At 41.5% G+C, this 26,887-nt stretch overlaps 1 protein-coding gene across 1 annotated transcript in view; it reads right to left on the bottom strand.

Moving 5' to 3' along the window:
• The window catches only part of LOC126259790 (DNA polymerase epsilon catalytic subunit 1), a 331,065-nt gene that overhangs the window by 266,637 nt on the left and 37,541 nt on the right, over positions 1 to 26,887 (bottom strand). Inside the window, exons 8-10 of the mRNA XM_049956798.1 lie at positions 23,636 to 23,848; positions 4,047 to 4,242; positions 3,782 to 3,925 (exon numbers count right to left, since the gene is read on the bottom strand). Coding sequence (XP_049812755.1) covers positions 3,782 to 3,925; positions 4,047 to 4,242; positions 23,636 to 23,848 — 553 coding nt within the window. The remainder of the gene's footprint in view (positions 1 to 3,781; positions 3,926 to 4,046; positions 4,243 to 23,635; positions 23,849 to 26,887) is intronic.

Raw genomic sequence — 26,887 nt, 5'->3', positions numbered from 1 at the left:
ACCCCACTCAGACCCCACATCACAGCCATTCTCAACAATGTGAATAATGACCTTTTGCTTTCTGTTGTTAAAGTCAGAGGTGAACCAATTGTGGGCTACTCCCTGTATTCCATAATCGTCCAACTTCTGGAACAATAGTTTATCATCAACACATCAAAAGCCTTAGTTAAATAAAAAAATATGCCTAATGTTCGAAACCTTTTGTTTAATCCATCCAGCACTTCACACAGAAAAGATAATACAGCATTTTCAGTTGTTAAATGACTTCTAAAACTGAACTGTACATTTGATAGGAAATTATGTGATATAAAATCATCAATTATCCTTACATACACAGCCTTTTCAATTACTTTAGCAAACACTAATGGCATAGAAATAGGTCTAAAATAGTCTACATTATCCCTTTCTCCCTTTTTATAAAGCGGCTTTACTACTGAGTACTTTAATCATCCAGGAAACTGACCATTTCTAAAGGAAAGATTACAAATATGGCTAAGTACAGGGCGAACATGTGCAGCACAGTACTTTAATATTCTGCTAGGCACTCCATCATATCCATGAGGGGCTTTAATCTTCAAGGATTTAATTATTGACTCAATCTCCCCCTTGTCAGTATCACAGAGGAGTATTTCAGAAACCAATCTCAGAAAGGCATTTTCCAAGAGAGTTATTTGATTCCCCGTAGAAACTAAGTTTTTATTTAATTCACCAGCAATGCTCAGAAAATTATTGTTAAATACTGTACATATATCTGACTTATCAGTAACAGAAATATTTTTACTATAAACTGACTTTATCGTTGACCTTGTGCTGCTGACCAGGCATTTCCTTCACGACTGACCATATGGTTTTAATTTCATCCTGTGAATTAGCTATTCTATTTACGTGCCACCTACTCTTTGTCTTCCTAATAACATTCTTAAACACCTTACAATAATATTTGTAATGGGCTACTGTAGCTTGATTGTGACTACTTCAAATATTTTGATGTAATTCCCACTTTGTTTTATATGATATCCTTAACACGCAAGTCAACACCTAGGCTGCCTTTTACTGCTAGTACCCCATTTAGAATGTTCTAAAGGAAAGCATTATATTTGTCATCTATGTTATTGGCACCACTCTTATGCCTTAACAAGGTTTAAAAAACACTCTACTACCTCTGGATTAGCTTTGCTACATAGTTTGTAATTACATGTGACACTTGATTTGAGTACAAAAGCCTTTTAGTGTTAAAATATGTGCTTCATGGTCTGAAAGGCCTTTTACTAACAGAATGCCCAGCCAGTAATGAAGAATGAATAAAATTATTGTCTATGGCTGTGCTACTGTTCCCCTGCACCCTAGTTGGAAAAAAACACAATCTGCATCAGATCACAGAAGTTCAGGAGATCTACCAACATCATTTTTCTTGCACAATCATATACAATATTAATATTGAAGTCACCACATATAATTAATTTTTTATACTTCCTATAAAGTGGACCAAGAACGCTCTCTAGCTTGAGCAGAAATGCTCTGAAGTCAGAGTTAGGGGACCTATAAATAACAAGAATTAGAAGTTCAATTTCACCAAATTCACAACATTCAAATATCTGTTCAGTGCAGTGCTGTGGTACATCTACAGACTCAAATGGAATACGAAATTAGAATTATATTAATACCGTGAGCTGCTGACGGGCATTGATATATATCAACGGGGACAGGTGAAAAATGTGTGCTAAGACTGGGACTCGAACCCAGGATCTCCTGCTTACATGGCAGACGCTCTAGCCATCTGAGCCACCGAGGGCACAGAGCATAGTGCGACTGCAGGGACTATCTCACACACGCCTCCTGCGAGACCCACATTCTCCCCTTCTATGTCCACACACTACATTCGTAGTGTCCCACCCCAACACACTCATTACTCAGACATGTCCGAAAGAACAGACACCATATCCATATTAGTTCTGGCAATACCGGCCATGACCTCCTTCTTCTGTGCGGATGCACACATATTCCTCGAACTCTAACGGGACTTGGTAAGAATGTCTTCCATGAGTAATGAGTGTTTTGGGGTGGGACACTACGAATGCAGTGTGCGGACATAGAAGGGGAGAATGTGGGTCTCGCGGGAGGCGTGTGTGAGATAGTCCCTGCAGTCGCACTATGCTCTGTGCCCTCAGTGGCTCAGATGGATAGAGCGACTGCCATGTAAGCAGGAGATCCCTGGTTCGAGTCCCGGTCAGGGCACACATTTCCACCTGTCCCCGTTGATATACGGTATATGAATGCCCGTCAGCAGCTGATGGTATTAATATAATTCTAATTTCGTTCTAGACTGCTGCAGGTCACCAATGGTGTCTGTTTTTTATGTTCATGGCCACTCCCCACTCCGCAAGGATCTCCTTGAAAAACAGCCACCTACTCTGTATCCTGCTAAAGGAAGCCTCTGAATTGTAAAATTATTTAAGTGGTGCTCCAATATACCTATAATGTCAGAGTAAACATCTATAAGAAGTTCACTAAGTTTATCTCCAACACCTCTTATATTTTGATGAAATATGCCAATTCCTTCTGTAGTTGGATACCTGACCTCCCTTGAAGGTGATTCCTCTCTTAGAGAGACTTCCTTTAAGCAGATATACTTATCAGCTCACTTCAATCTAAAAAAGGTGCAGCTCTAAAGCCAACTGCACTCCCAATCATCTCTGTTGTGTCCCTGATTGTAGAGTGACATTCCTCACTTCATCAGGGAATGAGCTACCTTATAAGCTGTCCTAAAGACTTTAGCACAAATGCAACAGTTGCACAGTGGATTGGACTGTTGGTCCAATTCACTCATTCTCAAATGTCACACTCTTCACAGAAGGGCAGCTGGCTGAACACTGTCCAGATCACATTACTGAGCACCCATCTGAATGGATTACTATCAGGCACTATTTGGCCCAGCAGGTATGTTTAGAGAGGAATATGGTTACTTGTGTGCAAATGCTAGTGATTTGGTAAAGACTGGGAGAAGTGAGGAGCAAGAAACATCTACAAAGACAGTTTATGACTTTTTATCTCTTTGTTGTCCTGTGGAGAACTTATGATACATATATCAGATTTTAAAAATATGCTTATCAGTGAAGCGCAAGAGTCCACGCCATGCTGTTCCAAATGAAGTGCCCATGGGCAAACAGCTGACAGGTGGGCAGTTGGGTAACTGGGCTGATGTCTACACGATTGTACTGTCCTGTCGAGAGCCCATTGGTGCGGGTGGCCACATGGCTCTCACAAGTGCAGAATGCACGCAAAACACGACTGTCTGGTGGGTAGCATACACTCCTCGCACGTACTTGCAGGCAAGCACAGGAGCACCAGAGAGTGCCCCTGACCTATTCTGTACACCAGCTGCCTCCCTCCAAGCCAGCAGCCACTCTTCTCGAAGTCTCTCTTCTCCTCACTACCACCTTTCTCTCCTTGCCCTCTCCACCTAACACAACTCCCAGTCAACCTCCAGAACTGCAGTCACGACATTGTGTATTCAAATGGCTCAGTCTTTTCTATGTGCCTGTCAACAATTCCACACCCCTCCTATTCAATAATTGTTACCCATACTCCTAAATTATTTACATTCTGCTACAACCTTTCATTACCCTACTGACACAGGAGGTACTTATATGTAAAATAGTGTTACCAAGATGAAAATTAATGAGAAAAATCAGAATTCTATAGAATAAAAACACTGAGTTGAAAGAGCAGCAAAAGGGACAAATTTTGGTAATACAGAAAGGTACAACACTGTAACACTTACTATATTCTCCACGCCACATCCATGCCATTTTACGTTGGCATAAGGCGCCTGGACGATTAAAATCACATGCGGCACAAGTGACTTCATCTACCATTGCAGATGGCTGCAGCCTATTAGTTAAAATTATGTTTGGATACATAGCACCTGAAAACAAACTTTTTTTTTAAGATGAATATTTGTTATTGACTGTAAAGAGACTATATGCAAATATTATAACATTCACAATCTACAGTATGAAAGCTTAACTGCATTCATTAATACTAACCTACATCCAAGTGGTATATGATTGGTTTCTCATTGCGTAAAGGATTTTCCTTCAGATTTTGTAATTTAGCCTTTATATCAGCCACAACTTCATCAAAATTAGTAACTAAATGAATAGGAATTTTCTCTTCTTCCTCTATGGCATGTGTCATTGCCCTTTCAACACCAGCAATAAGTGTATCAAAGGCCTCTGGTCTCTGAAGCACAAAAAGTAATATGTAGAACAAGCTCTTTGGATTCATTAAATGAAACTTACAGCTAACCTATGTATTAATACAATATTTGGAAAAAAAAGGTTTCATATTGTTAGTTATCAAAGAAGGAAGAAAACTGGAGAGATGCTCAAAGAAGGAAGAAAACTGGGCAGGTGCTCAAAAAAGGAAGAAAACTGGGGAGGTGCAAATGCAGAGTATTACAACAAGAACAAATTCGGAACCACTGAAGAAACAAAAATGAAAAACCAAAAATGTACAATGAATTTCATGAATGTATGTTACTTTCTTAGAAAAGAAATAGGATATTACCAGCAAAGAATGAACTGAGCAGAAGACCCTGTTCAAAACATAATGAGACATAGTCCTCACATCAGTCTTGCCATTTCTTTTTCTATTTCATGTAGTGATGCAGAATTTTACTGGGAATGATCTGGCTCCTCTCAGCTAATGTAAAAATTCTAACAATGTGCACACCATTCTTATTTCATGTGCTATAATCATAATGTGGAAAATAACCTACTGCTACACTGGCAGTGAGACTCAGCTTTTAAACTAATTTGGTTCCACTGAATTCTTGGAAATTTTCATGTCATTTTTTTTAATGACAAAATTACAAACAGATTCAATATACAATTTTTCTGTGATTGTTACAGGGATTCATGCAGAGATTAAAGTAATTCCAACCACGATAAATCTGGAAAATTACACAAATAGACAGAATGGTTGCTCAGTAGTTACCTATATAGGTTACCTATATAGGTTACCTATATAGGTTACCTATATAGGTGGAAAAATTCTAACAAGGGAGTTAGTGCAAGTTGTGGTTGCAACTGCTGTGAGTTCTGCTTTGTGTGCTTATGTTTGAGGCACTGATTACAAAAATGTATAAACTAAGTGCTATCGCCAGTTACACGGTAAGCTATGAAGATGCAATATTCCACTCACAGTGGACCATACCTAATATATCGTGACTTTAGTAACTTTAGTCATCGTAAACAGCGTTCCTCTAGCTAAGGTAGTTATTTGCAGTGTGTGCTATAGTCGACACACACCGTGCCATACCGAACGTCACCTGACAAATTGTCTGATGCAACACCTGGTGGAACCAGCCAGACAATACGCATAAGAGCAAGGAGACCAGTATAATAGTGACACTATCTGTGTAGCATCAATCTCAGCAGTTAATCTGTACGTTTGTGTTGTTAGCAATTTCATAGTGCGTCACGTTACTCTCGCTGTCAACATAATTGAGTGACAACGAATCCTGCAAATATAGTGAGCATGATTGTTGGCAACTACAAACACAAAAGAAGATCCACAGAAATTGCAGTAAAAGAGAGAAATGCAGCCGCGTTCATAATTAATGTGACAGATGAAACAGCGGCAACCAGTGGTAATAACATACATCGCGAAAATACAATAGACTATGTCAAAGAATGTGAATACACAAAAGAAGACTTGTATGATTGTGAAAAACTCATCGATTATTCAGAACCTTATAGTGATGAAGAATTGTTACAAAGTGATGGAAACCTGTCACCTCTTTATAAGCCATGCCCACTGAGGAGAAAGAAGTTACGTGATACCACTTTCAAAAAGGCAAAGGAGATAATAGCATTCCAGGATTCTGGGAAACCTAAAAGATTAAGCTCCAATACAGTACTCAAATGATATTTTACGGTGCAAGACATACATCATCTATGATACTTACGTCACGTTGCAGGGAAAGTGTTGGAATGCCAGCACTCAAAACTTCACGTCCTTGACGATTATGTACCTGAAAACTCCAGGTTGGTGAGAGCTGTTCTAGGTGATGACATTCCCAACAGGGATATTTGTGCTTAGGGTTTGGAAAAGGCCCGAGAAATAGGACTGTCTTGATTCACTGGATGTAACAACAGATGGGTTGCAAAGTTTAAAAGGAGACACCATCTTGCTTGGAGCCAATAACAAAATGTTAAACCACAGAAGCCCGGAATACAGATGGTGATGTGAATGAAAGATGTGATGAGTTTTGCAAGGAGGTAATGTCCTTAATGAAAACCATGGAATGTATACAGCTGTATAAACTGATCAAAGTGATGTATGGAAAGAATTAACTCATCATGAGCTCTGCATTTCAAGGGAGAGAAACTGATAAGAAATTTGGTGTGGAGTGATCATGAAAGACCTCATTCCTACACTATCCAACCTGTTATGTCGGCAAGTGGATAAGTGTTTCCGAAGTGGCTGGTAATTTATCAGTAACCTAGAGGTCAGTTTGAAGTGTGAGTAGTGCAATACATGCTCAAACTGCAAAATTTGATTCAAGTTGCCTCGAAGTCTGGCCTAATCAAGAAACAAATCCTGACACCATTCATTCAGGATGTCTCTTCTTCTGGTCAATGTGCTTGGATATTGTGACAGGCCTATTTTTGATGCTATCCAACTGCAAAACATGGTGTATACAGTCAAGACAAGACCATCCCTCATGGGTGCACACTTTACACTGCAATTCTTCCAATAGTTCAAGGCGTGCTAAACTGGACTGATGATCACGCTATCCTTAAAGACTATCAGCTCGCACCAATGTTGTGAGATTCGATTTCATTGCTGATGTGTATTCTATACAATCAGTTCTGTTCTTGAGTCTAGTACCGAACTGTAGCTGGATATAATAAACACTGTCCAAACATATTTTTTATGTTCAAACGCAGTGTAACTCTGAGGACTCCTTCATGGGTACACACCACATGCATTCAGCCACTTGATGTGGTATTCTTCCAACAGTTCAAGATGTTACTGAAGCGGATTTATGATCACAGTATCCTTAAGGACTATCAGTTCACATCATTGTTGTGGAATATCATTTTGTTCTGATGTTATTTATTTATTTACATGTCAAGTTCCGTAGGACCAAATTGAGGAGCAAATCTCCGAGGTCATGGAACGTGTCACTACAAGAAATTACAACATAAAAGTAATAACAGATATAATAAAATGCTTATGAACCCAAAATAAGTCAATTCATAAGTTTAAGTAAATGAAATCAACAATATACAGGAATCAGATAAATTTTTCAAGGAACTTTTCAACAGAATAGAAAGAGTAACCCACGAGGAAATTCTCCAGTTTAAATTTTAAAATGTATGTATTACTGTTAAGATTTTTGAATTCTTGTGGTAGCTTACTGAAAATGGATGCAGCAGCATACTGCACACCTTTCTGCACAAGAGTTAAGGAAGTCCGATCCAAATGCAGGTTTCATTTCTGCCAAGAATTAACCGAGTGAAAGCTGCTTATTCTTGGGAATAAGCTGACATTATTAACAAGAAATGACAGTAAGGAATATATATATTGAGGGGTCAATGTCAAAATACCCAGACTAGTAAACAGGGGTTGAAAAGAGGTTCAAGAACTTACACCACTTATTGCCCAAACTGCCTGTTTGAGCCAAAAATATCCTTTTAGAATGGGAAGAGTTACCCCAAGCTATAATATCATACGACATAAGGAAATGAAAGTAAAAAATCATGAATTTTTTCACTGAGTACTCTGAGGAGCAATCTCTGAAGTCCATGAGGTTGCTAATACACTATGTGATCAAAAGTATACGGACATCACCAAAAACATACATTTTTCATATTAGGTGCATTGTGCTGCCACCTACTGCCAGGTACTCCATATCAGTGACCTCAGACGTCGTGAGAGAGCAGAATGGGGAACTCCGTGAAACTCACGGACTTCGAACGTGATCAGGTGATTAGGTGTCACTTGTGTCATATGTCTGTATGTGTCTGTATGTTAGATTTCCGCATGTCTAAACATCCCTAGGTCCACTGTTTCCGATGTCATAGTGAATTGGAAATGTGAAGGGACATGTACAGCACAAAACCGTACAGGCTGACCTTGTCTGTTGACTTACAGAGACCGCCAACAGTTGAAGAGGGTCGTAATGAGTAATAGGCAGACATCTATCCAGACCATCACACAGGAATTCCAAACTGCATCAGGATCCACTGCAAGTACTATGACAGTTAGGCGGGAGGTGAGAAAACTTGGATTTCACAGTTGAGCGGCTGCTCATAAGCCACACATCACGCCGGTAAATGCCAAACGACGCCTCGCTTGGTGTAAGGAGCGTAAACATTGGATGATAGAACAGTGGAAAAACTGTTGTGTGGAGTGGCGTATCACGGAACACAATGTGGCAATCCAATGGCAGGATGTGGATATGGCGAATGCCTGGTGAACGTCTTCTGCCAGCGTGTGTAGTGCCAATAGTAAAATTCGGAGGTAGTGGTGTTATAGTGTTGTCGTGTTTTTCATGGAGGGGGCTTGCACCCCTTGTTGTTTTGCTTGGCACTATCACAGCACAGACCTACATTGATGTTTTAAGCACCTTCTTGCTTCCCACTGTTGAAGAGCAATTTGGGGATGATGACTGCATCTTTCAATACGATCGAGCACCTGCTCATAATGCACGGCCAGTGGCGGAGTGGTTACATGACAATAACATCCCTGTAATGGGCTGGCCTGCACAGAGTCTTGACTTGAATCCTGAAGAACACCTTTAGGATGTTTTGGAACGCTGACTTCGTGCCAGGCCTCACTGACCGACATTGATACCTCTCCTCAGTGCAGCACTCAGTGAATACTGGGCTGCCATTCCCCAAGAAACCTTCCAGCACCTGATTTAACAAATGCCTGCGAAAGTGGAAGCTGACATCAAGGCTAAGGGTGGGCCAACACCATATTGAATTTCAGCATTACCAGTGGAGGGCGCCACGAACTTGTAAGTCATTTTCAGTCAGGTGTCCAGATACTTTTGATCACATAGTGTATCTTGCTTCCCATGATACGAGATGACACATTCTTGATATGGCCTCATGGTGAAAATCCACTGCAGCAGTTCGTTGACCACATGAATGACGACCATCCGAATATCAAATTTACTGTTGAGTTGGACAGGGTTAGCAAGCTTTTGTTCTTGTAAGTTTTACATGAACAGAAGGCAAGAGGCTGGCTTGGCCGTTCAGTGTACAGGAAATCGACGTGCACTGATCACTAATTAAATGCAGTTTTCAATACCTTGTGCACAAGAAAGCAGTACTTGCCACATTAGTACAAAGGGCAAAGATTATTTCTGAGGATGACCATCTAGGGCCTGAATTTCAGCATTTGAAGTTCAAGTTCAGAGAAAATGGTTACAGCAAGGGAGAAATTGCTAAGGCTTTCAAGTGCCACCAACGAAGACGTCTCGTGGATCGGCAGAGGAGACCAAGCCAGCTGCATTCCTTCATACTGTGGAGCAACAAATAGCAAGATTGGACACGTGCTGAAGAGGCATAGACAGACATCGTTATGCCCCATTAAAGACAATATACGCCTTTGAGTTCCTGGCGTCTATGGTGACCCTGTAAGTGTGGTAGCATTTACATAATTCAAACTATTCACATAGCTGCCGAGTGTTGTGCAGATGATTCACAATGTATCAACCAAAGGAAGCTTAAGGAGTTGGCCATGGCTTAATACTGCCTAGAAAACAGGCATAAAATACAGTTTGAGAAAACGAGAGCTTTGGCTCAAACACCATTGTATAGGGATTATGTTCTCAAAGAAGCGGCCAAAATCAGAATGGACAACATTTTTAACAGAGATCAGGGGTACACACTTAGTAGGACATGGAGCAGGCTTGGGATATTCAGCTAAAGCAAAGATGTAGGTTTGAGGCTTGATGCTCGTAGGGACGCAAAGCAGCAGTTTCAAATGTTGTGCCGGCCACTCGTGCCATGTTACGTCATTCCATCCCACGGCAGGGTGGGGCCGCTAGGAGCTGCCCAAATTGCCTTCCGTGCATGCGCTTCTCTAGTCTTCTTTGGAAAGTTCCAGACACTGTCATTACATCTATATAAGCAGAACACCATGGCAGACCTGTAAGTCAGTGATTTCAATTCCCGAAGATGTCAGAGACAGATGTCAAAAGTTCTAGTGCTTTATTCGAAATGATGTGGCTGGTAAACTGAGAAGATTTTATTGTAGTTGTTTCTTACCTATTATCAGGATATGATGTCTATGGTCATAGCACAAAAATTTTTGTCTGTGGCACTATTGCTGCACATAAAAAGGTGGGCAAGAAAAGTGGTGTCAAATCTAAAGTTCATGTGAATCAAGCTGTTACATACTATGACTGATCCATATACTCACATCAGAATGTCATCTTATAGAATGAAATTTTCACTCTACAGCGGAGTGTGTGCTGATATGAAACTTCCTGGCAGATTAAAACTGTGTGCAGGACCGAGACTCGAACTCGGGACCTTTGCCTTTCGCGGGCAAGTGCTCTACCAACTGAGCTACCCAAGGACGACTCACGCCCCGTCCTCACAGTTTTAAATCCGCCAGTACCTCGTCTCCTACCTTCCAAACTTCACAGAAGCTCTCCTGCGAACCTTGCAGAAACTCTTCTTTCTTCTAGGAGTGCTAGTTCTGCAAGGTTCGCAGGAGAGCTTTTGTGAAGTTTGGAAGGTAGGAGACGAGGTACTGGCGGATTTAAAGCTGTGAGGACGGGGTGTGAGTCGTGCTTGGGTAGCTCAGTTGGTAGAGCACTTGCCCGCGAAAGGCAAAGGTCCCGAGTTCGAGTCTCGGTCTGGCACACAGTTTTTATCTGCCAGGATGTGTCATCTTATAATTCTTACGAGTCTTAGTTATCGGTTCTTCACGAAGCAACATAGTTGAATTCTATAGTCAGTGTCAGCCAAGTCAAATGGCTGAGACAGATCCGAATCTGAAGAGTTACTGTTGTCATCACTGTTGTTCGCAGCGTCAGTCCTACCTATGCCTATGGACACATCATCCACAGTGTCATCTATTAACTAGTCTTTTACCCAAAACATATTCTCTGTTTTGATTATGTGTTCATCAAATTTCCCCTAGTCTGCTATGGTCACAGATGCAGTTATGTTCTTTGCCAATTCTTGCTGTTTCTCCATGGAAATATCCCCCTTTATATTCTGCTTCCGCACATGTCCCACAGTTTTCAACCAGGTCATTTCTATGGAATTTGATTCACACACATGTGGGGGTAACCAGAGGACTGAGTGCCCAAGACTTTTCCTTGATTCGTCAAACAAACATGGCTTTTCAAGGGCTTTTAAACTTTTGAATCTATTAGGAGCATCACACACTTATAATCCTAGCTTTGGGTAGACAGGGGAGCAATTTTTCCTGCATCCCACTTCTCAAGATTGGTAGCTTTGATTTGCCTCAGATAATCTCCACTGACTTTCCGATCCCTAAAGAATCAGTTCTGCTCCATTCATAAAGTCATTCCTTTAACCTGCATAGACAAGGGTAAGTCTGAAACTTCCTGGCAGATTAAAACTGTGTGCCCGACGAAGACTCGAACTCGGGACCTTTGCCTTTCGCGGGCAAGTGCTCTACCATCTGAGCTACCGAAGCACGACTCACGCCCGGTACTCACAGCTTTACTTCTGCCAGTATCTCGTCTCCTACCTTCCAAACTTTACAGAAGCTCTCCTGCGAACCTCCGCTGCAGAGTGAAAATCTCATTCTGGAAACATACCCCAGGCTGTGGCTAAGCCATGTCTCCACAATATCCTTTCTTTCAGGAGTGCTAGTTCTGCAAGGTTCGCAGGAGAGCTTTTGTAAAGTTTGGAAGGTAGGAGACGAGATACTGGCAGAAGTAAAGCTTTGAGTACCGGGCGTGAGTCGTCCTTCGGTAGCTCAGATGGTAGAGCACTTGCCCGCGAAAGGCAAAGGTCCCGAGTTCGAGTCTCGGTCGGGCACACAGTTTTAATCTGCCTGGAAGTTTCATATCAGTGCACACTCCGCTGCAGAGTGAAAATCTCATTCTGGAAGGGTAAATCTATTTGATGAGCTGGTATTTGTTGTGAAAGCCACAATTTTTTTTTGCTCTACCAGTATTCACTAAATGAAAGATTATTGTTCACATAAGTTTTACAGAAGTAAAAATGTTCTGTACTGGGAATGATAAATTTTGACACACCTCAAGTATTTTGCTCACCAAGTGACAATATAAGAGCACTCAATGAAAATGTTTCTGTTGCTAGCACATGTTTTCCATTGGAACTCATCACATGTAACAGTCTCCTTAATGCGTCAACAGACAATGGAAATCCTACTCTTTTCACGAATGTTGTGAGGGCACAGTGAATACTCCAAGTTATTTATTCTTCTTGAGAGAGAGAGAGAGAGAGAGAGAAAGAGAAAGAGAAAGAGAGAGAGAAAGAGAGAGAGAGAGAGAGAGAGAGAGAGAGAGAGAGAGCAGCTTTGGAGACAAAGATGATGCTATAAGAAGCCCATAATAAATGTAGGAGAGGTGGGGGGAACCATACCTTAATAATGACTTTTCTTTCCTCACAGCTGAGATATACTACCCAAAGAGCAGTACTTTAATCATAGTTCTTGAACACTAATAATTTATATGTTATAATTTTCATATAATCAACACACATTGAAATATTAAGTATTTTAAGAATTGTGATTTATAAAATGCAAGAAAATTAATTAGAGTGTTAGGTTAGAAACATAGAATTCCCTGCTATTTCCCTGATTTTACCATACAAATTATAATTCACTGAAATGCCAGGTTTTCCAGAGAAATCGTCACCCTGGAGGAGCTTTAGTGCAGTAGGGACTCTTTTCCAATAAGCATATATATATATATATATATATATATATATATATATATATATATATATATATATATATATATATATATAGGGAAACATTCCACGTAGGAAAAATATCATAAAAACAAAGATGATGTGACTTACTGAACGAAAGCGCTGGCAGGTCGATAGACACACAAACAAACACAAACATACACACAAAATTCAAGCTTTCACAACAAACTGTTGCCTCATCAGGAAAGAGAAAAGGAGAGGGAAAGACGAAAGGATGGGGGTTTTAAGGGAGAGGGTAAGGAGTCATTCCAATCTCGGGAGCGGAAAGACTTACCTTAGGGGGAAAAAAGGACAGGCGCGCGCGAGCACACACACACGCGCGCACACACACACACACACACACACACACACACACACACACACACACACATATCCATCCACACATATACAGACACAAGCAGACATATTCAAAGTCAAAGAGTTTGGGGAGAGATGTCAGTCGAGGCGGAAGTACAGAGGCAAAGATGTTGTTTAAAGACAGGTGAGGTATGAGCGGCGGCAACTTGAAATTAGCGGAGGTTGAGGCCTGGCGGATAACGAGAAGAGAGGATATACTGAAGGGAAAGTTCCCATCTCCGGAGTTCTGACAGGTTGGTGTTAGTGGGAAGTATCCAGATAACCCGGACGGTGTAACACTGTGCCAAGATGTGCTGGCCGTGCACCAAGGCATGTTTAGCCACAGGGTGATCCTCATTACCAACAAACACTGTCTGCCTGTGTCCATTCATGAGAATGGACAGTTTGTTGCTGGTCATTCCCACATAGAATGCATCACAGTGTAGGCAGGTCAGTTGGTAAATCACGTGGGTGCTTTCACACGTGGCTCTGCCTTTGATCGTGTACACCTTCCGGGTTACAGGACTGGAGTAGGTGGTGGTGGGAGGGTGCATGGGACAGGTTTTACACCGGGGGCAGTTACAAGGGTAGGAGCCAGAGGGTAGGGAAGGTGGTTTGGGGATTTCATAGGGATGAACTAACAGGTTACGAAGGTTAGGTGGACGGCGGAAAGACACTCTTGGTGGAGTGGGGAGGATTTCATGAAGGATGGATCTCATTTCAGGGCAGGATTTGAGGAAGTCGTATCCCTGCTGGAGAGCCACATTCAAGAGTCTGATCCAGTCCCGGAAAGTATCCTGTCACAAGTGGGGCACTTTTGGGGTTCTTCTGTGGGAGGTTCTGGGTTTGAGGAGATGAGGAAGTGGCTCTGGTTATTTGCTTCTGTACCAGGTCGGGAGGGTAGTTACGGGATGCGAAAGCTGTTTACAGGTTGTTGGTGTAATGGTTCAGGGATTCCGGACTGGAGCAGATTCGTTTGCCATGAAGACCTAGGCTGTAGGGAAGGGACCATTTGATGTGGAATGGGTGGCAGCTGTCATAATGAAGGTACTGTTGCTTGTCGGTGGGTTTGATGTGGATGGATGTGTGAAGCTGGCCATTGGACAGGTGGAGGTCACCGTCAAGGAAAGTGGCATGGGATTTGGAGTAGGACCAGGTGAATCTGATGGAACCTAAGGAGTTGAGGTTGGAGAGGAAATTCTGGAGTTGTTCTTCACTGTGAGTCCAGATCATGAAGATGTCATCAATAAATCTGTACCAAACTTTGGGTTGGCAGGCCTGGGTAACCAAGAAGGCTTCCTCTAAGCGACCCATGAATAGGTTGGCGTACGAGGGGGCCATCCTGGTACCCATGGCTCTTCCCTTTAATTGTTGGTATGTCTGGCCTTCGAAAGTGAAGAAGTTGTGGGTCAGGATGAAGCTGGCTAGGGTAATGAGGAAAGAGGTTTTTGGTAGGGTGGCAGGTGATCGGCGTGAAAGGAAGTGCTCCATCGCAGTGAGGCCCTGGACGTGCGGAATATTTGTGTATAAGGAAGTGGCATCAATGGTTACAAGGATGGTTTCCGGGGTAACAGACTGGGTAGGGATTCCAGGCATTCGAGAAAGTGGTTGCTGTCTTTGATGAAGGATGGGAGATTGCATGTAATGGGTTGAAGGTGTTGATCTACGTAGGCAGAGATACGTTCTGTGGGGGCTTGGTAGCCAGCTACAATGGGACGGCCGGGATGATTGGGTTTGTGAATTTTAGGAAGAAGGTAGAAGGTAAGGGTGCAGGGTGTTGGTGGGGTCAGGAGGTTGATGGAGTCAGGTGAAAGGTTTTGTAGGGGGCCTAAGGTTCTGAGGATTCCTTGAAGCTCCGCCTGGACATCAGGAATGGGATTACCTTGGCAAACTTTGTATGTAGTGTTGTCTGAAAGCTGACGCAGTCCCTCAGCCACATACTCCCGACGATCCTACTCCCAACATCACCACTGCTGAAGCCCAGGCTATCCGTGATCTGAAGGCTGACCGATCCATCGTCATTCTTCCGGCGGACAAGGGTTCCACGACCGTGGTACTTGATCGTCGGGAGTATGTGGCTGAGGGACTGCGTCAGCTTTCAGACAACACTACATACAAAGTCTGCCAAGGTAATCCCAGTCCTGATGTCCAGGCGGAGCTTCAAGGAATCCTCAGAACCTTAGGCCCCCTACAAAACCTTTCACCTGACTCCATCAACCTCCTGACCCCACCAACACCCCGCACCCTTACCTTCTACCTTCTTCCTAAAATTCACAAACCCAATCATCCTGGCCGTCCCATTGTAGCTGGCTACCAAGCCCCCACAGAACGTATCTCTGCCTACGTAGATCAACACCCTCAACCCATTACAAGCAATCTCCCATCCTTCATCAAAGACACCAACCACTTTCTCGAACGCCTGGAATCCCTACCCAGTCTGTTACCCCCGGAAACCATCCTTGTAACCATTGATGCCACTTCCTTATACACAAATATTCCGCACATCCAGGGCCTCGCTGCGATGGAGCACTTCCTTTCACGCCGATCACCTGCCACCCTACCAAAAACCTCTTTCCTCATTACCCTAGCCAGCTTCATCCTGACCCACAACTTCTTCACTTTCGAAGGCCAGACATACCAACAATTAAAGGGAAGAGCCATGGGTACCAGGATGGCCCCCACGTACGCCAACCTATTCATGGGTCGCTTAGAGGAAGCCTTCTTGGTTACCCAGGCCTGCCAACCCAAAGTTTGGTACAGATTTATTGATGACATCTTCATGATCTGGACTCACAGTGAAGAACAACTCCAGAATTTCCTCTCCAACCTCAACTCCTTTGCTTCCATCAGATGCACCTGGTCCTACTCCAAATCCCACGCCACTTTCCTTGACGTTGACCTCCATCTGTCCAATGGCCAGCTTCACACGTCCGTCTACATCAAACCCACCAACAAGCAACAGTACCTCCATTATGACAGCTGCCACCCATTCCACATCAAATGGTCCCTTCCCTATAGCCTAGGTCTTCGTGGCAAACGAATCTGCTCCAGTCCGGAATCCCTGAACCATTACACCAACAAGCTGTAAACAGCTTTCGCATCCCGCAACTACTCTCCCGACCTGGTACAGAAGCAAATAACCAGAGCCACTTCCTGATCCCCTCAAACCCAGAACCTCCCACAGAAGAACCACAAAAGTGCCCCACTTGTGACAGGATACTTTCCGGGACTGGACCAGACTCTGAATGTGGCTCACCAGCAGGGATACGACTTCCTCAAATCCTGCCCTGAAATGAGATCCATCCTTCATGAAATCCTCCCCACTCCACCAAGAGTGTCTTTCCGCCGTCCACCTAACCTTCGTAACCTGTTAGTTCATCCCTATGAAATCCCCAAACCACCTTCCCTACCCTCTGGCTCCTACCCTTGTAACTGCCCCCGGTGTAAAACCTGTCCCATGCACCCTCCCACCACCACCTACTCCAGTCCTGTAACCCGGAAGGTGTACACGATCAAAGGCAGAGCCACGTGTGAAAGCACCCACGTGATTTACCAACTGACCTGCCTACACTGTGATGCATTCTATGTGGGAATGACCGGCAACAAACTGTCCATTCGCATGAATGGACACAGGCAGACAGTGTTTGTTGGTAATGAGGATCACCCTGTGGCTAAACATGCCTTGGTGCACGGCCAGCACATCTTGGCACAGTGTTACACCGTCCGGGTTATCTGGATACTTCCCACCAACACCAACCTATCCGAACTCCGGAGATGGGAACTTGCTCTTCAATATATCCTCTCTTCCCGTTACCCACCAGGCCTCAATCTCCGCTAATTTCAAGTTGCCGCCACTCATACCTCACCTGTCATTCAACACATCTTTGCCTCTGCACTACCACCTCGACTGACATCTCTGCCCAAACTCTTTGTCTTTGAATATGTCTGCTTGTGTCTGTATATGTGTGGATGGATATGTGTGTGTGTGTGCTCGAGTGTATACCCGTCCTTTTTTCCCCCCTAAGGTAAGTCTTTCTGCTCCCAGGATTGGAATGACTCCTTACCTTCTCCCTTAAAACGCACATCCTTTCGTCTTTCCCTCTCCTTCCCTCTTTCCTGACGAAGCAACCGTTGGTTGCGAAAGCTAGAATTTTGTGTGTATGTTTGTGTTTGTTTGTGTGTCTATCGACCTGCCAGTGCTTTCGTTTGGTAAGTCACATAATCTTTGTTTATATATATATACCCGTCCTTTTTTCCCCCTAAGGTAAGTCTTTCCGCTCCCGGGATTGGAATGACTCCTTACACTCTCCCTTAAAACCCACATCCTTTCTTCTTTCCCTCTCCTTCCCTCTTTCCTGATGAGGCAACAGTTTGTTGCGAAAGCTTGAATTTTGTGTGTGTGTTTGTGTTTGTTTGTGTGTCTATCGACCTGCCAGCACTTTCGTTCGGTAAGTCACATTATCTTTGTTTTTTTTTACACACAGGTAAGTCTTTCCGCTCCCGGGATTGGAATGACTCCTTACCCTCTCCCTTAAAACCCACATCCTTTCGTCTTTCCCTCTCCTTCCCTCTTTCCTGATGAGGCAACAGTTTGTTGCGAAAGCTTGAATTTTGTGTGTGTGTTTGTGTTTGTTTGTGTGTCTATCGACGTGCCAGCGCTTTTTATATATATATATAAAAACAAAGATGATGTGACTTACCAAACGAAAGCGCTGGCACGTCGATAGACACACAAACAAACACAAACATACACACAAAATTCAAGCTTTCGCAACAAACTGTTGCCTCATCAGGAAAGAGGGAAGGAGAGGGAAAGACGAAAGGATGTGGGTTTTAAGGGAGAGGGTAAGGAGTCATTCCAATCCCGGGAGCGGAAAGACTTACCTTAGGGGGAAAAAAGGACGGGTATACACTCGCACACACACACATATCCATCCACACATATACAGACACAAGCAGACATATTTATATTTTACCAGGGCAATAAGGAAAGAATCGCCGACACAAAAACTTCCTGATCACAAGATTTTACAGTGTTCCTTATTAATTCCATATCCTCACTATGAATCATCTGTCTCTTTTTATGTTCTGAAGAGGGCAATAAAAGTTATCTCGGTGACTACCAATTCAATAGTCACAGAATCAAACACTGTTCTTTGCTCATGACAAAAAACAATGAACAGAACAGCAAAACAACACAGATATAAGTAATTAGAAACTGTAGTGGGCCCACGAAAGTCAACTGTAGAGATTGTGTATCAAACAACAAAACATGCCACAGAATAGTAGCCAATGAAGTCTACCAGTAGACCAATAACGAAATGCGCCACAGCAAGGCAACAAAGAAGTCTACCAGTACGTCAACATCTGTCAGAAGGGCGATACAGCTGACGTCTGGCAGCCGTAGGACAGAAGGGACCAAAGGGAAGGACTATTTCTCTGTGCCTCCCTTACCCCTTGCAAATATTCCTCTGAGCTACCAACTGCAGCTTCTAAGTAATTTATGTTATGACATGACGATGTACAGTAGCCAACTGTAAATGGACTACTGAGCGAGCATAACAAAACCCAGCTGCGTCTCTGAAAGTAAGTTACCTGTGTCTGCGAAATACGATAGTGGCTATCATTGAAAGCTTCAGTTTTTGTTAAATTTTTATCCAGAAAGATAAGACTTTCCAAGGGCCCAATCAAAGGGCCTCTCTGGTTCATCTGACAAATAGGCCTTGGACTCTATCTGTGGCTCTCATAGGTCTTGAGCCAGATGCATGCGCTTGCACTGATCCACATGAAGCCTCTCAGCCCGCAAGGTCCGGGCGTTCACTGAACGAGGGATTACTGGTAGCTGGGAGCTCTCATTTCAAGCGAATAATGAGGCCCCTGGGAAATGGCTGCCTAGGAAGGAAAGAAATCCAGTGTGCATCCTGTGCATTCCGGGAGGAGACATTCCAGATGTGAAACGAGTTCTACCGGATGCCACAAAGAACATAGGGTGAAGCCAACTGCAGGTGGTGGCTCATGTCTGAATTAATGACATGTGTTGCTTTGGGTTGTAACAGATTCTCACTTGTTTTGTGAAGCTAGCTGAAGTGGTAAAGACTGTCAGTCTTGATTGCAAAATGAAGGCAGAGTTCACCATCTGTAGCATCATCTACAGGGCTGATTGGGGATCTTTGGTACAGAGCCGAGTGGAGGGTCTGGATCAGAGGCTCAGACAGTTCTGTGACCATGTCGATAGCAGATTTACTCTATAGGGTGGTCGGGTTTTGGGTTTCGCTTAATTGGGTTATGCTTATAGTTCAGGTGTCCACTACACACGTGTCTACATGGGTAGCAGTGGATGTGTGAAATGGACTAAGCAGTTTTTAGGTTAGAGAGTCTCAGGAAAGTACAGAAAGGGCTTCAGTGTCAAAGGGTGCAGGAGAAACACAGGAAGAGGGTAGATATAGCAACAATCAGTACTGCAGTTGTAAACTGTCATAGCTCAGTTAGGAAAGAAACAGAGCTCCAAGCACCAACAGAAAGTACTGAAGCTCCCAAATCCTTGTAGGTACCAAAATCTGACTAAGGCTAGATGTAAGCTCAGCTGAAATTTTTACAAAGGGCCTAACGGAGTTCGGACAGTTTAAATACAATTGGTGTTTGTTGCTGTTAGAAGTAATTTATCCTGTATCGAAAATGAATTAGATAGTTCCTGTGAGTTAGTATGGGTAAAGGTTATACTTGACAAATCAGAATAAATTAATAATTGGTTTCCTTTACTTCAGTTACCGAATACTTCAAAGAAAACTTGAGTATCATCTCAAATAGTTCTTCCACTCATACAATTACAGTTGGTGGTAACTTCAATCTATCCTCATTATGACGTTGAAAATACAAGTTCAAAACTGGCGGTAGGTATAACACATTGTCAGAAATTGTACTAAATGGCCTCTCTAAATATTATTCTGAAAAATTAGTTCAGGAGCCCACCAGAAGCATTAATGGTTGTGAAAACATACTTGACTTCTTAGCAACTAATAATCCTGAGTGAATACGGGGCATCATGATGGATACAGAGATCAGTGATGAGATCAGTTTAGTGAGACTGACCACTACATCATCCAAACCCACTAAAATTAAACACAAAATATAGCTATTTAAAAAAGGAGATAAAAATTTGCTTCGCATTTCCTAAGAGACAGTCTCTGCTCCTTCCCACGTAACTATGTAAGTTTAGACCAGATGTGGCTTAAATTCAAGGAAATAATATATGTGTCAACTGGCACATTCATACCAAATAAACTAATAAAAGATGAGAGTGGCTCCCATGGTATACAAAACAGGTCAGAAAATTGTTGCAAAAGCAACAAAAAATGCCAAATTTAACAGAATGCAAAATTTCCAAGATTGGCGATGTTTTACTGAAATTAAAAACTTAGTGAGACCTTTAATGTGAGATGCTTTTAACAACTTCCACAACAAAACTCTATCTCAAAATCTGACAGAAAATCTAAAGAGATTCTGGTCATATGTACTGTACACCAGCAGCAAGACACAATCAATACTTCCAACGCATGATACCAATGGCAAAATTACTGATGACAGTGTCACTGAAGTGGAGTTATTAAACGTAGTCTTACAAAATCCGTTCATCAAAGAAGACAAAGTAAATATCCAGAATTTGAATCAAGAACAATTGCCAATGTGAGTAATTTAGAAGAAGATATCCTCAAAGAAGTGAAGCAGCTCAAAGCACTTAATAAAGGCAAGTCTTCCAGTCGAGATAGTATACCCATTACATTCCTTTCAGAGTACACTGATACAACAGCCTTATACATAACAATCATATACAACTGCTCATTTGACAAAAGATCCATGTCAAAAGACTGGGAAGTTGCGAAGGTCACACCAATATTCAAGAAAGGAAGGAGGAGTGGTCCACCGAATTACAGATCCATATCACCGACATCAATTTGAATGATTATGGAACATATTCTGTATTCAAACTTTATGAATTACCTTGAAGAATATGGTTTACTGACACATGGTCAGCAAGGATTCAGAAAATATCATTCTTATGAAATACAACTACCTCTTTACTCTCATGACATACGACAGGGGATCTCAAATTGATTCCATATTTCTCAATTTCGAGAAGGGTTTTGACACCCCTCCTCACATGAGACTTCCGATCAAATTGCATGACTGTGAAGTATCAGTTCAGTTATGTAACTGGATTTGTGGTTTCCTGTCAGGAAGGTCACAGTACATAATAATCAATGGAAAATCATCAAATAAAACAGAAATGACATCTGCTCTCTGTTGTTCTTAATCTATATAAACAATTTAGGGGACAATCTGAGCAGCCCTCTTAGATTGTTGACAAATGATGCTGACATTTACCATATAGTAAAGTCATCAGAAGATCAAAACCAATTCATAATGGTTTAGATAAAATATCTATATGGTACAAAAGTGGCAACTGAATATGAATAAGGAAAAGTGTGAGGTCATCCACATCAGTACGGGAGGGGGGGGGGGGGGGGGGGGAATCCAATAAATTTTGGTTACATGATAAATCACATAAATTTAAAGACTGTCAATTCAACTGTCTACCTAGGAATTACAATTACAAACAACTTAAAATGAAATGATCACATAGAAAATGTTGTGAGGAAGGCAAACACAAGACTGTATTTTACTGGCAGAACATTTAGAAGATGCAACAGGTCTAATAGAGAGACTGCTTACACTACACTTGTCCGACCTCTGCTGGAGTACTGTTGTTCTGTGGTATGGGATCCTCATCAGATAGGATTAACGATGGGCATCAAAAAAGTCCAAAGGGGAGAGAGTGTTGGCGATATGACAACCAAGTTGGGGTGGCAATCATTAAAACAAAAGACTTTTTCGATGCTGCAAGTTCTTTTCACAATTTTTTTATCACCAACTTTCTCCTCTGAATGTGAAAATATTTTATCGTCACCAACATACACACGGAGAAACGATCATCACAATAAAATAAGATAAATTATAGCATCTACAGAAACATCATTCACCATTTTTCCCATGCACTGTTAGAGAGTGTAATGGTAGATAAGTAGTCTCATGGTGGTTCGAAGAACCCTCTGCCAGGCACTTAAGTGTGAATTGCAGAGTAATCATGAGAAGTCAATGAACTGTCAAAATTAAGTTGCCGGCTTCAAGGGGGGTAGGACATCAAACTGGCTGACTTGGAGCAGGAGAGGCACCACAGGACATTTTAATTTCCACAGTCTATACTTTTACAAATAAATTCATAAAACTTTGTCAGCATGACCAGGAAGAGTTCAGGATTTATGTTCATAGCAGTGGAAGTTCAAAAATATAACAAAATATATTTTTTTACATGTGAAATGTCATCATTTTTTCACTTACTATTGGCTGCATTCATTGCTATAGGTACACTTTTCTTCATGAGTAAGGGAGATTCTTCGATGAATTTTGCACAGCATACAAACCATACTTACAGGTGTATGAAACTCTAGAATTTTCCAAATCTATTATAAACTGTGCTAAAAATTGAGATAATTAACCATAAAATTTGAGTTTTTTCTAAACATGAAGTTTAAAATGTAACAGCTCATTGATTTTTTCATTAATTAAATAAATTCTAGTTTCATACACCTGTAAGTATGGTTTGTATGCTGTGCAAAATTCATCAAATAATCTCTCTTACTTGTGAAGAAAAGTGTACCTATAGCAACAAATGCAGCCAATAGTAAGTGAAAAAATGATGAAATTTTACACGTAAAAAAAAATTATTTTGTTATACTTTTGAACTTACATTGCTATGAGTTTGAATCCTGAATCCTTCCTGGTCATGTTGACAAAGTTTTATGAATTTATTTGTAAAAGTATAGACAGTGGAAATTAAAATGTCGTGTGGTGCCTCTCCTGCTCCAAGTCGGCCCGTTTGACGTCCTACCCCCCTTAAACTGAAACTGGCTGTGGCTGAACAACACATTATGATAAATAAAGTAACTGTGATATTTAGTCATGACCAAGAAATTCAATTTATACGCTGCATTTCTTAAGAAAACAGCCTTCAACCTGTATTTATTAAACTAATTTGGCAAGAGAATTTTCTTCTAAAATTTTTTGAAAACTGAATTTACTTTTAATCTTCCATTTTTCCTGATGTAGTCAAACTTCAGTCCTCAGTAATACCACTGATGTACATCATTGTATCTGAATATGGAAAATGGAAATGAAGTCCCATGCTTCTTTACAGAGCGTAGGGGAACGATGCGGGAGACCCGCACCGCCTTACTAGGCAAGGTCCTATTTATTATTATAATCCAAAGTCTTACCAGGCGGAAGCGACAAGGCAAGTCTGCACGGAACACTCCGGACTCAAGAGCTTCCACATGACCTCCAACATATGTCTCTTGGTCAAGAACATGGCCATCCTCTGTCATTTTATTAAGCTCTGATTCTTGCTTGTTTGGGAAAATGATATTTGCATGGAAAGCTTCCACCATTAATAGTGATTCACATAATGTGCCTGATCCTTTGCGCAATACCTGCAATAAATGAAGTAATTAGAAGGCAGGTAAAATAAAGCAATATGCTGGAAATATCATATTTTAGACACACTGATTGAGACAAAAACCTACAGGCAATGTGTAAGGAGATGCACTTAAAGGCGGCAATATCCTTCATTTTACTCACTTACTTTACTATATTACAATATCATTTTCATCCGAGTTTGTGTAATCTGTCTCTGAGCAAACAAAAAAAGGTAAGAACATGACATATCATTTTGTGATTACAGAGCTGTACCATAAAAATAGTGTCTTATTTCAGCTGTTCATGTCAGGTGCTCCATAAACTCATAGCACTTACATCTATGCTGCAACTCTCATGTAAACAATAGTATCAGTATCAAACACTAACTGAACATCTACTACAGCCAGCTTTCGAACTTAAAGCTCATACCACATATTTTACAAACTAAAGACAAAGTGCATGAAAGACATAAGAAGAGTATTTGAAACAGCAGCAAACATTTATTTTCAAAAGGGAAAAAGGAATACAGAAAACAATGTGGTTAAATTACATGAAATGGTAACAGTTCAAATAGGGGCTAGCTGTCAGCAAGTACAATTTCAAAATTATGATAAAACATGAATAAAGGAGTAGAGGGAACTCAACTTATAATTTCATTAGAAACATGACACAGTGTGTATTTTTTATATCCTTTGATTTCTACAGCTGCATGCCAGCTAATTCTACATCCACATTTACATCTACATACATACTCCACAAGCCACCATACGGTGCGTGGCAGAGGGTACCCTGTAACACCAGTCATTTCCTTCCCTGTTTCACTCACAAACAGAGCAAGGGAAAACGACTATCTATATGGATATGAGCCCTAATTTCACTTCTCTTCATAACCCTTACATGAAATGCACGATGATGGTAGCAGGATTGTTTTTCAGTCAGCTTCAAATGCCAGTTCTCTAAATTTTCTGTATAGCATTACTCTAAAAGAATGTCACCTTCTCCCCGTGGATTCCCATTTGTGTTCCCTAAGCACCTCAATGACTTAAAAAGTTTTATAATAACTACCAAGAATTTATCACTTTCACAACATGCAGATGTTTCAGGCTGATTGCCTGGGTTCATAACATTTCATTTGTTATTACTATTTGTTAGGTAACACCTTACTCTTTGGTTGTTTGTGTATCGAATTCTTGCCAGACCACAATTTACAGTTTTGTCACAATGTGACTTTGTTATAAACAAAAATATTTGCAAATCACATGTAATTAGAATCAAAAAGTGCATCTTCAGATGTAGAACACACACACACACACACACACACACACACACACACACACACAGCTACTGTCTACTGCCAGTTGGGCCCAACTGCGGGCTACGTCTGACAGAATAGCAATCCAGGGTGAGGGGTGCGCAGTACCAGATTAAGGGCAGGGAAAGATGATGTGCTGCTAGGTGCAAAGTCAGGAAGCAGTGCTGGGTGAGGGGAACGGGAGACGTAGAGTAGAGAAAGGGAAAAGACTGGTAGATGCATTGGTGGAATGAAAGGCTGTGTTGTACTGGAGTGGGAGCAGGGAACGGGACATGGATTACAGAGACGAGCGAGGGCTGAGGCAAGGGGAGTTATGAGAATGAAGGATATCTTGAAGGGAAAGTTCTCACCAGCACAATTCAGAAATGCTGGTTTTGGAAGGAAGGATCCAGATGATGCAAGCTGTGAAGCAGTCACTGAAGTGAAGTACATCATGTTGGGCAGCATGTTCAGTAACTAGATAGTCCACCCGCCTCTTGGCCACAGTTTGGCAGTGGCCATTCATGTGGACAGATAGTTTGTTAGATGTCACGTCCTCGTAGAAAGCAGCAGTGTGTTTACCGCTTAGTTTATAGATATGGCTGCTTTCACTGGTATCTCTGCCTTTGATGAGATAGGAGATTACTTTAACAAGACAGATCACTTTTTATATTTTGAGTTGTAACCAAAAACACGCATGCTATAAAACTAACAATAACTAGAACACTTCTTGGCTACCTCCATAGAACTGGACTACTGGACCATTGAGTCTGAAGTCCTGCTGTTGTTGCTGTCTTCCCCCCACCCCCCCCCCCCCCCCCCCCCGCGAAATCTTCAAAACATCCATGATTCCTTCTAATCATCAACTTTATACTTTCTTTACAAAATCTGATTTTTCTCTGATATTTCTTATTAACAAACCCACCGCAAACAGTTTCTCATGATGTATACTACCCAGTGCCACAACTGCCACTAAAATTGCAACTTTATATTACTAACTGGAACTGTATATGAAATACATATCATTAAAAGTGATTTTGTTTCTTGTAAATAAATGGTGGAAGGTACTGCTATTTTGTTAGCGTAGTAGGATAATGTAAAAACCACAAGAACATGTCACTTTCATTTTTAAAAAAATTCCGACACTGGCCTGTGTAAATTTACAATTTGACATACTTAGTGAAGTATCTGCCTTTATAACTGACTTAAACATATTGTGAGAAGGATAAGACTACAACTACAATAGTATAAAGTTTAGATGTAAGCTGTCACTGCTTTATGTAGCACAGTTCTTCATACTTAGTGCCATTTAACAGTGAGGTCTGATACAGATTAAGCATGCATATTTTGGAACTCCTTTTGGTATAAGTTCAACAATTTCTGAACAAATTTTGAGGGCAACTGCCCCAGGCAAGAGCATGAGGGTCGGGAGAGAAAGCCAACATTCTAAGCAATCTGTCTGATATTGATAGTCAATATATACTTTCACTTTTTCAACTTTATTTAGCTGGTTGTTTATGTGCTGTAGTAGACAGATATCCACTTGCTTGAAAATGTTCGTACCTCTTATAAGTTATCATTTTATTGATAGAATATTCACCAAAAGCAGCCTTCAACATGGTGCTGCATTTTACTACAATGTTAGAACAAAAATAATTGCCAGTTGTTAAATTTATTTTTTTGACAAGCTGCAATTCTCTGAGTATTCCAACATGTGTATAACTTTATCGAAAGCCAACAACAGAGTAATCATCTGGCTATC

Source organism: Schistocerca nitens, chromosome 5 (genome assembly GCF_023898315.1).
Source record: "Schistocerca nitens isolate TAMUIC-IGC-003100 chromosome 5, iqSchNite1.1, whole genome shotgun sequence".
NCBI lineage: Eukaryota > Metazoa > Arthropoda > Insecta > Orthoptera > Acrididae > Schistocerca > Schistocerca nitens.
This window is presented reverse-complemented; position numbering and strand designations above follow the sequence as displayed.